The sequence below is a fragment of the Xyrauchen texanus genome, chromosome 38 (genome assembly GCF_025860055.1).
Source record: "Xyrauchen texanus isolate HMW12.3.18 chromosome 38, RBS_HiC_50CHRs, whole genome shotgun sequence".
NCBI lineage: Eukaryota > Metazoa > Chordata > Actinopteri > Cypriniformes > Catostomidae > Xyrauchen > Xyrauchen texanus.
The window spans coordinates 3,985,337-3,999,874 of record NC_068313.1 but is presented as its reverse complement, the minus strand read 5'-3'; the positions used below and the strand labels follow the sequence as shown (position 1 = coordinate 3,999,874).

The 14,538-nt window shown below is 39.6% G+C and overlaps 1 protein-coding gene across 1 annotated transcript in view; it reads left to right on the top strand.

Annotated features, from left to right (window-relative positions):
• The window catches only part of LOC127631380 (pannexin-1-like), a 33,733-nt gene extending 20,972 nt beyond the window's left edge, over positions 1 to 12,761 (top strand). Inside the window, exons 4-6 of the mRNA XM_052109483.1 lie at positions 5,543 to 6,044; positions 6,383 to 6,530; positions 10,370 to 12,761. Of these exons, the coding sequence (XP_051965443.1) occupies positions 5,543 to 6,044; positions 6,383 to 6,530; positions 10,370 to 10,446 (727 nt within the window). The 3' untranslated portion in view covers positions 10,447 to 12,761. The remainder of the gene's footprint in view (positions 1 to 5,542; positions 6,045 to 6,382; positions 6,531 to 10,369) is intronic.
• Positions 12,762 to 14,538: the final 1,777 nt, after the last annotated feature.

The following is a 14,538-nucleotide window of genomic DNA, read 5'->3' as shown; positions in this document are numbered from 1 at the left end:
CCCAATGTGAGCAGATCTACAGTGCTTCAATCTCAACAAAAAGAATAAGAGGGAACGATGGCATTGGTCTGCATGTCACAATCAATCTCCATAATTAAAGTCTGTGCTTTATTGTGCTGTCTTAGGTTTATAAAATAGTGAGACTGCTATTTTTTAACAGTAAACCTCCTCATTCTCTTTCAAGAGGAAGAGCAGGAACAACTAGATATTTAGAGTAATTTTATGAAAATGCATAAATAAATGGTCTTTCTTGTGGATATTTATGATAAATGTGTTATTTCAATAATAGAGTTTTGTGCCTATAGCCGAATATAATATGTGAGGGTGGGCAATATGACCAACATCTTCTAACACGATATGAGTAATTTTATATCACCAAAGCGATATATATCACGATATAGTAACTATTTAGAAAAAAACAAAATACAAAATGGTTGTAATATCTATTTTTTGGGGGTAATTATGTCAGTGAATTAAATACTTTTTAAAACATTCCCTCTTAAATAATTTTCTCTTTGTTTAGAGCTTGGCAATAGGCCTTTTCTGTATATCAAGGCACCATTTTGCGGCCCTCTTCAGCCAGTCGCGGCACGTTCGACATAATGCGTCAGCCCATTTCAGCGTATTGCCACCCGTTCGACTCCGTTTCACAGGGAAAAGTCCCGGTTCTCTCTATATCCAGTCTGCCCCTGACCCACAAATATTTTCTTCAATCCTGTCTGTCTCACGTGAAGCCCTGCCCACTGAGAGATGATAACACTGCGTACATTAGTATTTATGTCACGATATACTCTATATCAAGTCAAGTCAAGTGGTTTTTATTGTCGTTTCAACCATATACAGTTAGTACAGTATACAGCGAAACGAGACAACGTTCCTCCAGGACCATGGTTCTACATAAAAACAACATAGGACAAACACAGGACCACATGAGACTACACAGCTAAAAAAAGACCTATATAAAATACCTATATACAGGTGAAACTCGAAAAATTTGAATATCGTGCAAAAGTTCATTAATTTCAGTAATCCAACTTAAAAGGTGAAACTAATATATTATATAGACTCATTACAAGCAAAGTAAGATATTTCAAGCCTTTTTTTTTATATAATTTTGATGATTATGGCTTACAGCTTATGAAAACCCCAAATTCAGAATCTCAGAAAATTTGAATATGTGCTTTCCTCAGCCTTCGAAGAAAGTAGAGACGCTGCTGGGCTTTCTTGGTGATAGAGCTGGTGTTGAGGGACCAGGTGAGGTTCTCCGCCAGGTCTTGATGATCTCCACAGAGGAGCCGTCGATGTTCAGCGGAGAGTGTTCACCCTGTGCTCTCCTAAAGTCAATAACCATCTCTTTTGTTTTGTCCACATTCAGGGACAGGTTGTTGCTCTACACCAGACCGTTAGCCGCTGCACCTCTTCTCTGTATGCTGACTCGTCATTGTTGCTGATGAGACCCACCACGGTCGTGTCATAGGCGAACTTGACGATGTGGTTCGAGCTGTGCATTGCTGCACAGTCGTGAGTCAGCAGAGTGAACAGCAGTGGACTGAGCACACAGGCCTGAGGGGCCCCCGTGCTCAGTGTGGTGGTGGTGGAGATGCTGTTCCCGATCCGTACTGACTGAGGTCTCCCAGTCAGGAAGTCCAGGATCCAGTTGCAGAGGGAGGTGTCCAGGCCCAACAGGTTCAGCATTCCAATCAGGTGCTGAGGAATGATTGTGTTGAATGCTGAGCTTAAGTCTATGAACAGCATTCGAACGTATGAGTCCTTTTTGTCTAGGTGGGTGAGGGCCAGATGGAGGGTTGTGGCGATGGTGTCGTCCGTTGAACGGTTTGGACGGTAAGCAAACTGCAGTGGGTCTAGTGAGGGGGGCAGCTGGGTCTTAATGTGCCTCATGACGAGCCTCTGGAAGCACTTCATGATGATTGGTGTGAGTGCGACGGGACGGTAGTCGTTGAGGCAGGACACTGAAGACTTCTTTGGCATGGGGATGATGGTGGTGGCCTTGAAGCACGTTGGAACGACGGCGCTGCTCAGAGAGATGTTGAAGATATCAGTAAGAACATCTGCTAGCTGGTCTGCACATCCTCTGAGCACTCTGCCAGGAATGTTGTCTGGTCCAGCAGCCTTCCGTGGGTTGACTCTACGTAGAGTTTTTCTCACATCCGCCGTGGTAAGACAGAGCACCTGGTCGTTGGGAGGAGGGGTGGTCTTCCTCGCCACCACGTCATTCTGCACTTCAAACCGAGCGTAGAAGTCGTTCAGCGCATCTGGAAGGGAGGCATCTTTGTCACAGGCAACTGATGTTGTCCTGTAGTTGCTGATGGCCTGGATGCCCTGCCACATGCGCCGCGTGTCACCGCTGTCCTGGAAGTGACTGTGGATTCTCTGGGCGTGTGCACGCTTTGCCTCTCTGATGGACCGAGACAGTTTGGCCCTAGCTGTTCTTAGGGCTGCCTTATCGCCTGCTCTGAAGGCGGAGTCTCGGGTCCTCAGCAGCGTGTGCACCTTCGCAGTCATCCATGGCTTCTGGTTGGAGTGTGTGGTGATGGTCTTGGAGAAAGTGACATCATCAATGCACTTGCTGATGTAGCTGGTCACTGATGCTGTGTATTCCTCCAAGTTGGTAGAATCGCCATATGTTGCAGCCTCCCTGAACATGTGCCAGTCAGTACACTCAAAACAGTCCTGAAGAGCAGAGATGGCTCCTGCTGGGCAGGTTTTCACCTGCTTCTGAAGTGGTTTTGTGCGTCTGACGAGCGGTCTGTATGCTAGATTTAACATAACAGAGATGTGGTCTGAGTAGCCGAGGTGGGGGCGGGGCTCCTGGAATGTTTGTGTAAACAAGATCAAGCGTGTTCGCCCCTCTTGTTGCAAAGTCCACATATTGATGGAATTTAGGGAGCACTGTCTTGAGATTCGCATGGTTGAAATCTCCAGCGACAATAAAATGTCCATCGGGGTGAGTGTTCTGCAGTTCGCTCATCGCCCCATACAGTTCACAGAGCGCTTCCTTAGCGTTAGCGCTGGGAGGAATGTAAGCTCCGGTTATGCAAACAGTGGTGAATTCCCGTGGTAAATAAAAAGGTCTGCATCTAACAGTCACAAGCTCCAACAGCGATGAACGGTAACTAGAGACTAGCATAGAGTTCTTGCACATTCCGTGTTGATGTAAACAAACAAGCCACCACCGCGAGTCTTACCGCATAGAGCTGTATTTCTGGCGGCACGAAATGAGGCGAGCCCATCTAGCTGAATGGCGGCGTCCGGAACTCTGTCGCTGAGCCACGTCTCCGTGAAAACAAAGACGCAGCAGTCTCTAAACTCACACTGCGTAGCCTGCTGGAGTCGGATATAGTCCAGTTTATTGTCCAGGGAGAAAACATTTGAGAGCAGGATAGACAGGAGTGCCGGCTGGCTAGGGTTTATTTTTAGCCTAGCATGGACCCCCGCCCTCTTGCCGCACTTCCGCTTCCTCGCACACCGCTTACGACGTCCTCTCCCCCGGCCACCGGCATCAGGCGACGCCGAGGACTGCAGGCCTGGTCTCCGCATCAAGCCGAGTATGCGTAGCGCCTCCTGCAGGTCATCATGCAGCTTGGTTTTTGCATGAGTCTTATACTTCAGTAGTGTCTGGAGATGGTAGACACGAACACCGGTTGCTCCGATGTCCATGTGTCGCAAAAGTCAGGCTTTTTAACAAAAATAGCACCATTTTGGATCCGGAGTGGCCGCTGCGTGCTACCGCGCCGCCATCTTGGACAATTATAGCAAAATCTGTATCGATTGACACTTTATATCATCGCCATGATATATATCGTCATATCGCCTAGCACTAATATTATGAATTCAGTAGAGAACACATCTATGGTTTTGATATTAGTATTTAGTTTTAATAAATGCATTATCAGAAAAGAATACAGTGTTTCATTATGTAATTAAAATGCGAATTGTTTTGCGAGCATTGACTTTGTTTGGAGTAATGTATTAAATCAATTGAAATAAACTGTAATAACTCAACTTTTAAACCGAATTGATGGTATAAAGGAACACATTTGGTGTAATGCACTAATGTTTTGGGTTATCCTATTAATGCATGTTGTAGCTCATTAAATGAAATTAAATTGACTCCCATCCTATATAAATGTTGTTAAAGGTTCAGTACAAGTTAATCTTAATCGACAGCATTTTTGGCATAATATTGATTACACAAAAATAAAACCTTAACTAAAAAAAGCTAATTATCTCTAATGTGATCACACCCACGGGCAGAGGGCGCTATTCATATGGTAATGTGCTGAGACGATCAATGTAAATGGTAAACGCCCCCGACTGTGCCTTAAAAACATCTAGTTCAGTCACTTTTCTGCGCATTTGGAAGATTGCACGATACACAAGTGAGAAAGCTCCTGGATTGTGACGAAGTGTTAACATTTTCCTTTTTCTTTTTTAAGTGGGACTGTTTCCAGACTTGCCAGCCAGGATTCAGAGTATTGAAATATGACTCCTAATAAGCAAGTTTTAGTTGCATTTAAATGCTGTTTCGGCTAAAGCAGGCATTTAAATTGGATGCTGTATGATATAAATATGATATGTAATATGATATAAAAATAATATGAATGTTTAGATCATATTTTAACTAGTGTTTATGCTGCCTCATTATCATCAACAAAGCTTGTGCTTGCAAAAATGTGTTCGGCTGTAAATGTGTCAAATGTGATATAAATATGTCCATATTAGAAAATCAGCATGTTATAATGATTTCTGAAGGATCATGTGACACTGAAGACTGCAGTAATGATGCTGAAAATTCAGCTTTGATCACAAGTTGCATTTTACAATATATTCAAATAGAAAACTGTTCTTTTAAATTGTAAATAGTTCACAATATCACTGTTTTTACTATATTTTGGATCAAATTAATGCAGTCTTGGTGAGCAGAAGAGACTTCTTTTAACGGCAATGTAGGTCTAAAATTAAGTAAAGTCTTTGTGTAAAGAAAATGTATAGTCAGATTACTTCTTTTAACTTGACTTGATTTTGAACATTAAGTCTCCTCACATTTATTCTCTTTCTTTCACATTCCTCATTGATAGGCCCAGGGGAGGGGTCTTTGTCTCCTCAGGTGTGAATTATAATCAATATTCATGGTAATTCACACCTCCTTGCATATGACCTTTCTAAAAGTGTCTTACAAAAGTTAAATTACTGAATGAGTGATCAGGATGGTTTTCACACCATTTTGTAGCAACAACCCAGTTTGTGCTGAATACAGTGTTATCAGACATTAGCCATTAATATGTTTTTAAGCAACTGAAAAAAGCACAAATGTCAAGGCATGTCAAAACTTCTCCAGGGCCCAAAACACCCTCAGACCCCAGAGGGTTAACTTGTATTGAACCCTAAATATTCCTTTAAATTGGTGATTTTTTTTAATAATATGAATACGATTACTCTGTCTCTGTTTTTATTGCATGTATTGAGTGTTTCTTGCATGATAACATTTAATACCATTATGCTAATATGTTTTGTTCTTTAGCTCTGTGCTGGACCTTACCGAAAGCTGTTTCAGATATCCTCTGGTCGAACAGTACTTGAAGACCAAACGCTTCTCTCGTGGACTACTGGTCCAATATCTCATGTGCCGCGGAGTCACCTTCTTGGCCCTCCTATTAGCATGCGTCTACCTTTGCTATTACATCCGCCTCTCCATCACAGATGAGTTTCAATGTGACATCCGGTCTGGAGTGGTTATCAATGACTCCTCAGTACCCCCGGCCATGCAGTGCAAGTTAGTTGCTGTTGGCATCTTCCAGCTACTGAGCTACATCAACCTGTTTGTGTATTTGCTGCTGTTGCCATTTTGCTTGTATGCCATGTTGGTTCCATTCAGAAGGACCACAGGATTCTTGAAGCCCTACGAGATACTGCCCACGATAGGGGTAATGCAGTTTGGGAGGCTGGCCTGGGATGATCTTGCTTTATATTTGCTGTTTCTGGAGGAGAACCTGAGTGAGCTGAAGAGTTACAAATGCCTAAAGGTGCGTTGATCAGGTTGCTTTATTTGTTGGGGGCATTTGGGGAAAGATTCCAGATACATTGTGGTGACTACACAATCGCAAAATACACGAAATGCACAATCGAAGGAATAATGTCTCAAAACGGCAAAAGGTTTCTGTAAAGGGTAGGATTAGGGTATATTCCCCACTTTATATGTGTTACTGGGTTGAACGTGCAACAGCAATCGCTTGAGTAAGAATGTTCCAGGATCCAAGATACTCGTGCAGAAAAAATAAAAAAACACTCTGTGACTACATCTGTGATTAACATAGCTTTTTTGTTAATTTCATGGCATTGTCTTGTTTGTCTGTTTATGTAGGTGTTAGAGCTGTTGAAGGAGGATGGAGAAGTGTCATTCGACATCATGCTGTTGTTGCGTAATCTTGGACAGGTAAAAACAGACATGGTGGATAGCAGATTGCCTAAAGACGGGAAAACCTCAAACATCAATGGCACAGAGATGAAAGGTGTGTGTCTTCTGATTTAAAAAAAAATTTAATGGAAAAAAAAAAGAAATATATATATTTTTTTTTTTTACATTTATAAATTCACAGGTTAAGATTATACATCACAGTTGCAGCCTGAGAGGTTGGTTCAGTTCTCATTCTCTGAAGGTGCCTGCGTTAACTAGATCCCTCTGTGTCATGACATTAAATGACCCATCACTAGATCCCTCTTTGTCATGACATTAAATGACCCATCAAACATCAAAATCGCTGAATGATTTTTGAATAAAACAAAAAAATATATATTTTTCCTACACTGTTTACAGGGTTCGCACAAGGTCCTTATGGTGCTTGAATTTCAATTTTAGACATTTAAGTACTGGAAAACCTGGTACCAGTTGCATAAAACTGTTTATTAGTAGTCTTACAAGTTCGTTTTGGTACGCATTTACAAGGTAATTTTGGTCTTAACCTTTTCAGTCAGTTGCATAACTAATTTAAGATCATAATGTAAGACAGCACACACATGGAATAACTTTGGTTACCCTTCTGTCACTCAGTTGAAATTGTGTCGATTGTAGTGACACAAGGGGTCTCTTCTGAGAGCCTCATGTACCTCTGAACTTGAGAAAAGGCCAATGTCAAATTGGCAGACAGAATTTGCATGTCCCGCCTCCGGACATACTAGTATAAAGGTGAGCGGGCGGGCGTCTGTCAGACAGATTTTTTCTTCGGAGCCGAGCGGTTGTGTGATCAGTGAGTTCTGTGTCATGACTGCTTCACCCACCTCTGCAAGAGAGCTTTCTGTTGGATCTGACGGCGCATTCCGGCGGCTTTCTCTTCTCTGCACGCTGTGCAGACTCTGCCCCTGGGCGATTCCACAGCGCTTCTCTCGTCTAAAAGAGTTTGTTTCTGGTAAAAGAGCAACATACACAAGCGAGCATTGAACGTCCTTTTCAGAACGCGTCTTTTAAAAATTCCCTTCCACCGCTGTTTAATTCCTGGATGTGGTCGGTATGAACAACATTTCTTGCTTTTTTTATTATTTGGGTTCAAATCACAAAATATGTTCATTAAAATAGATTTTGAAGCATTTTATTTGTCTAATATGCTAATATTTTCACCGAAGGAAAACGTGATGAGCAACAGTTGTCTGACAAGTCGTTCTGTCTTTTCCCACAATGCAATGTGAATTAGTCTTACTAAAGACAACTGTGAGCTTGTTTTATGCAACAGGCTTTCTCTGGCATCTTTAGGTAGACGACGTCGAAGTTAATGGCTATGCAAACGGCCCCTGGAAAATTGCCTCGTTTTGTTGAGAAGTGCTTGAGATTAAAACAGATTCCGTGTAATGTGTTTCCTTCAAAGATGAGATCGACACACTCCACTTTAATTGATACACATGTCTTTTAATATCCTTTCTGTTTTTTTACAGTCAGTTTCTAAAAAAGTTTCTTTAAAAAGATTAAAAACATTTTTATCACACATCATGGATGCAGTAAAGAAACTGAGAGACTCCTGTCTCATTAATGTTCACTGAACCGGAACCCTGCGAGAGGCTTTTTGAACTCTTAAAGAGATTGTACCATGTGAGTGCTTTTTATTCAAAAGGAATGTAAAATGTATGTATATATTATTTCAAACAGTGAAAGCTCATTTCAATATTATACATACAATTTCATGTTATAATATCAATTGATAGAATGTTTAATTACATTTTTTTAGAAGTTAAAAAGTGATTATAATAATGATGACAAACAATTGATAATTTATATTTTATTAAAAATTATATATTATATTACCAAATCATCATCAACAAAATGTAAATTGTAGGGATGGAACAATACCTTTTTTTCTCTTCCAATACCTTAACTGTCGGTATCGGCCGATACCAGTGTTGTTGTTTTTTCTTAATGAGATTAGAACATCTATAATTCACTGTGTGGAACTGATTGGGAGTACTCCTTTGTGTAAAGAAACAAAAACCTCTGTGCTATACTTTTTCATTATGAAATAGGAAAACAAAGAGGTTTCAGATCTCTCTCTGTCTCTCTCTCGCTCTCTCTCTCTCTCACACTCATTTATTTTAGTTTTATTAGTGTATCAATCCACTTTTCAATCACACAGTAATTTCTGGAACCCAATTTGTTTTATTGTAGTTTCTAATGATAATAATAATTTTGCTATACATTGGTGATGCATTTCAGTTGTAATTTCTTATGGCTTTTATTTTGAAAGTCTGGCGCCGAGTGCTCCAGGAAGTCTGTGTTTGAGTGTTTGTAGGCTAATTCATAGTAGTGTATTATGCTTCTCATTCAACATCTAGTAAAATGCTTATCCGGTGCCGTTCTCATTTCATGTTATATAGGCGGACCGAACTATTGATCATCTACATCTGAGATGAAGTATGTGTACATATTCTGCTGAGCAACTTATGACGAGCCTCTGCGCATGCTTATGTGTGTCAGCAGAGCGGCACTACTTCTGTAAAGTGTGGTGCCAGAGACTACTTAGCTGTGCGTGCTGACTGTATATTTATTATTAAACACAGCCTTTTGCAATCTTTTGGATGACTGTAAAAGCCTGAATAAAATGCAGTTATATGGTGATTTGAAGAATATTATTAGAGCTGGACAGTAATGTCAATGACCAACATGCTGTATCGGATTTGGATCGGACTCATCAGACCGATACCCGATCTGGGTAAAAACGGCAGTATCAGACCCTATACCGATCCAGGTATTGGATCGGTGCCATCCCAAGTAAATTGATACATGCTCATATTGGAGGTAGACCGCTATATCGGTTTTGCCGATTAATCGGTGCAAATATTTGTTTTTTTGTAACTATCGTTATCTGCAAATATCTATGCCGATAGTTGCCGTTTGTTTTCTTCTTTTTTCTCTGTGTTACTCTGTAGGTGGCACTGGCGGATTCTACAGTTAAAACGTCTTGATTCTTCAGTATAACAGAGGCCTCTAGAGGTGAAATAAAAACAATCATGTAGGGGTTTGTTGTGTCTTTGTTGTATTATTGACAAATTTCATCCATATTTTTATCCTCACTTCAATGCATATATTGATATTTTGACAAGACAATCAAGCATTTTAAATTAAAGCGAGGGTATGCAAAGAAAAAAATGCATCTATTGTGTCTCCAACTTCATATATTAATAATAATAAGCTAAATATTTTATAAATATTTATCTATATATCTTTATTGGGATTGTATTCATTTTGGATTCTTGTAGCCTCAATGTCTGTGCCTGTCACAGTAAGAAAAGACTAAGAAAATAATTTAACATTCTGTAAATCTATTTAAAATATATCTGCAAATTAATCAGTTATCTGCCATTTCCACTACTTTAGTTATCGGTATCGGTTGACCTCTACCTCTTATACTTAAAAACCATGAACAAAATTATGCAGGATAAATGAAAATGCCACCCAGGCTACATTAAATACAGGTTATGCTTTTTACTGTGTTGTGTCGCCTCTTGATGTCCAATGTAATATCTGGGTTGTAGACCACTGTTCTATGGCCCGGGGTGGATTGGCCATTTGGAGAACCAGGACTTTTCCCAGTGGGCCTTTTGTGAAACGTGGCCGAACGGGCGGCGATATGCAGAAAATGGCCAGCGACCACCCAAACTTTTGGGTTGTTTTCATGGCTAATTTCTCCTCCCAGTCCACCCCTGTCTATGGCAGTGAGAAGCGGGACATTTAGTTAAATGAACCGCTTGATGATGTAAACAAGTGTAATGTGTTTCAGAGAATTAAATTGTTTGTTCTCTATTTAATTCCATTTGTTTGTTTGTTTTTGTATTGTATCTGATTGTTTGTGTCCATGTGTTTTTCCAGAGGTTTCTCCGCTTCTGCAGAAGAACAGCTTGAGAAAGTGTGAAGATGAGAAAGTTATGCGCCAGAGGGTGATCTGAAACGCTGTTTCTATGGTTACCACACTGCCAGCATTCTGCTGAGGCTCCCAACATCTGGAAAATATAGAGGAATATATTTTCCCTGCAATAAATGCGTAATGTTTTTTTCTCAGGACACATCCTATACTATATACTACTAAAGAATGCATGCACAGCTGAGCTCCCAGAACTCGGCTTTAAGTGCTTTTTGCAAGAAAAATAAATATATAATTTGAAATATTGATGTTGTTAAGCTTAAACTCACATGTACCGATAAAAATCAAGGTTAGGAATTTTTATAGAAGATGGTGATACAAAATTATGATGCATTCAAATTCTGTTGTGCGGTTTAATATTACTTCAATGCTTTTTTTGTAGCTGAGTTTTATTTTTAAACTCCGTTTTATTGTACCTTTTAATAATAACTTTGCACAGAAGAAAATGTCTGGCTTTAACAGGGATTTTGTTATCACCATACTAAGTAAAACAGCATAATGACTGTGGGCAAGCACCTAAAGAATGCCACATTGATTTGGATTTTTAAAACTGAATGTCATGTGTATGGAAATAAACTGGAAGCGATTCCCTGATGCAGTTTTATATGCTTCTAATAGACAGAAATCAATAGTAGGACTGTGTCAATGTTGTCCTATCTACTGATGTTGAGACAATGTTGCAATTGTATATATAAACTTTTTTTCCTATTTTCATGTGTTTGTACATTATTTTGAATGTTTATTTTGAGTAGATTCAGAGGCTCGAAACTAATTACACAAGAGAAACGTTGCAGTTACTGTAACGGGGAAATGGAAAAGGAGGCGGCGTGAACTGGACGAACCATCAAAGTAATAAAAATGTATAAAAAACATTGTGATCATAACAAACATAAAGCAGCTGTATGTGGCTCTTTCCCTTTCCCAAACTGCTGCATCCGTCTGCCTTTATCCCTCTCCTCGGCTGATTAGCCCGCACACCTGGCCCTCCTCGTCACATTCCCCCCTCCTTTGCCTCAGGCCGGGGAACCCCCGGCATGACACCCCCCCTCCGGCTTTCTCCTTTGATTGCACCTACTGGCAGGCTTTTCCCCGCCTCTCTAGAGCGAGAGAGAGGAAATACCTGGTTCGCCGGCACCCAGATACGCTGTCGACACTCAGCCACTCCCCGACCTCTGTCAGACGACTTTACAAAACCTTCCATGTACTTCTCCATCTGTGCTTGAATGTGGATTCACGGGGCTAAGGTTCACTAGTGTCAGTTTGTGATTTACCTACATTTCATATTTGCATTTGGCAGACGCTTTTATCCAAAGCGACTTACAGTGCAATTATTACAGGGACAATCCCCCTGGAGCAACCTGGAGTTAAGTGCCTTACTCAAGGACACAATGGTGGTGGCTGTGGGATTGAAGCAGTGACCTTCTGATAAACAATTATGTGCTTTAGCCCACTATGCCACCACCACTGTATATATAGTGTATAAACACTGCTGTATACAACAAAATGGGAACCGCATTAGAATATTGAGGTCATGTAAAACATTGACAAAAATTTTGGAAAATGGTACATTGCTGTCTCATGTAGTGCACAGATTGATTTTGTAATTTAGTTAGCATTCAAGTTTTTTTTGCATATTTTTTCCAGAGATACCAAAGATTCTTGTGCTTTGTTTCACTCTCTTTGTTTATCTCCGAAAATAAAGTGATTGATATTGCACTTTGGGAGATCTGGAATGTTTTCCTGGTTGTGTGTATGTGTGCGTGTGCTTAGATGTTTTTGAGCTGAAGGAAAATTCTGAGTTCAATACAAAATAATTTCCTTCTGGAATCTACATAGTTCAGCTCTTTTAGTAAGCACATAAATAAAACAAATGCACATACAGTACCACTATAACACCAACAGCTTTAAATTATGGCTGTCAATTTAATGTGTTAATTCAGATTGATTAATTATATAAAAAATGAATGCTATTACTCAGATCCCAGACGGAACAAGGAATATTCCTACCATAAGTGCAATTCAAGTTTGACGTACCATCTGTTTTCTCCAGAGAGTTGTAAGTAAAACTCCAACTGTATGGGCAGCATGTATCTTATACAGAGAACAAACCACACTTATCTACAGCAGACAGCACAAGATGAGGACGCAATCTTGCATTCAAACACGGCTAGATAGAAAACAACGTCTTGAGATCCCTTCGTTTGGCTTTGAGCTCTAAGTTTCAGTCTACATTTAACTTCACACAGTGACCTTAAAACAGTATATTTACATTGATGCATCCTTAGACAAGCCCTTATAATAAATCTGACAGATTGATGAATTCAATTGCAAAATGTATTACTTGAGCTGTTGGCCAATGATTGGCTTATATTCAATAAAATGGAAATAAAACAATATATTGGATTCTAAAGTGAATTTTTGTATTGTCTTATCAATGCTTTACTTGTCTGCCTCAATAATGTAATGAATTTTAATTATCTGAATTTTAATTAGTATAAAAACATGTATAAATATTTAAATATAACTATTCATAATTATTTAATCATATATATTGAATTATTATAATTTGATTAATCACCATACTATGTTTTTCTTTTTGAAAAATGTCATCGATTGACAGCCCTACTTTAAATCTTTCTATTCTCACATGTACTACTGATATTATTCAAACATTCTGATTAGGGTTTGTTCTATAGGCTACATTAATTATTAAACTTATGCAATTAATTCAACCTAAAACACTACACACCAATTCTTTGTTGATATTTTCAGTTTAAGATGTGCTTTCTATTTTTGTATTTTGCAAACTTTATAAACAGTTTGTTTAGCCTTCAAAATTGTATAAACAGTGATGGCATGATTGTAATATTTGCATTGATTGGTGCACTCTACAAGGGCTATAGAGTCTGGCTTTTCCTCACAGAGGAATGCTGAGTATAAGAATAACATGTGTTTAGTAACATGATAGTATCCCTTAGCGTAAGCCCCATCCTACAGTTCGGTGATAGGATTCTTGCTCAATGTCAGATCCTGCTAGAATGCGATGATGGCTGGAGAAAGGAGCTTTACCCCTTACAGCAGGACGGGACCTAAACTGGTGGTGATGGGGTGGTGGGGGATAAATGCTGTGGTGGCATAACGAAGCGGTGAAGGACAGCTGTGTGGATCTTCTAAGCTGGCCCAGATGGAATCTGTGCACTTTTTTTTTTGCATATTCTGAACTGATTTTTACGGAAAACCTGCTGAACTCTGCAGAAGGGATTTTAAATAGCAAAATGTATTAAATGGACCTGAGGGTACTACAGTCTTATTGGTTGCTAAAAGAATCATGAAATTAGCCAAAATATTTCAGAAACAAACATGCACGCGATGGTGAATGTGTAGAAGTTTTATGAATGACAGATGTCACAGTTCTGCGGAAATATGTGGAGTTTTCTGCAGAGTTCTGTGTGTGCATCTGGGCCTGCTTATAAGGCATAGGCTGGATCATGATTGGATGAGATGCCTGATTTTAATGAATGAATGATGTACTCAAGTACTTCCACTTCTCAATGCTAAGGCTGGCATTCTCGTTAAGACCAGCCTTGCCTAACTACAGGTGAAGTTCGAAGTTTACATACACCTTAGCCAAATACATTTACACTCAGTTTTTCACAATTCCAGTCATTTAATTTTAGAAAACATTCCCTGTCTTCCCTGTCAGTTAGGATCATTATTTTAAGAATATGAAATGTCAGAATAATAGTAGAGAGAATTATTTATTTCAGCTTTTTTTCTTTCATCACATTGCCAGGGGATCAGAAGTTAACATACACTTGTTAGTATTTGGAAGCATTACCTTTAAATTGTTTAACTTGGGTCAAAGATTTTGGGTAGACTTCCACAAGCTTCTCACAATAAGTTGCTGGAATTTTGGCCGTTCTTCCAGACAGAACTGGCGTAAGTGAGTCAGGATTATGGGCCTCCTTGATCGCACACAAATTTTCTATCGGATTGAGGTCAGAGCTTTGAGATGGCCACTCCAATACCATGACTTTGTTGTCCTTAAGCCATTTTGCCACACATTTGGAGGTATACTTGGGGTCATTCTCCATTTGTAAGACCCATTTGTGACCAA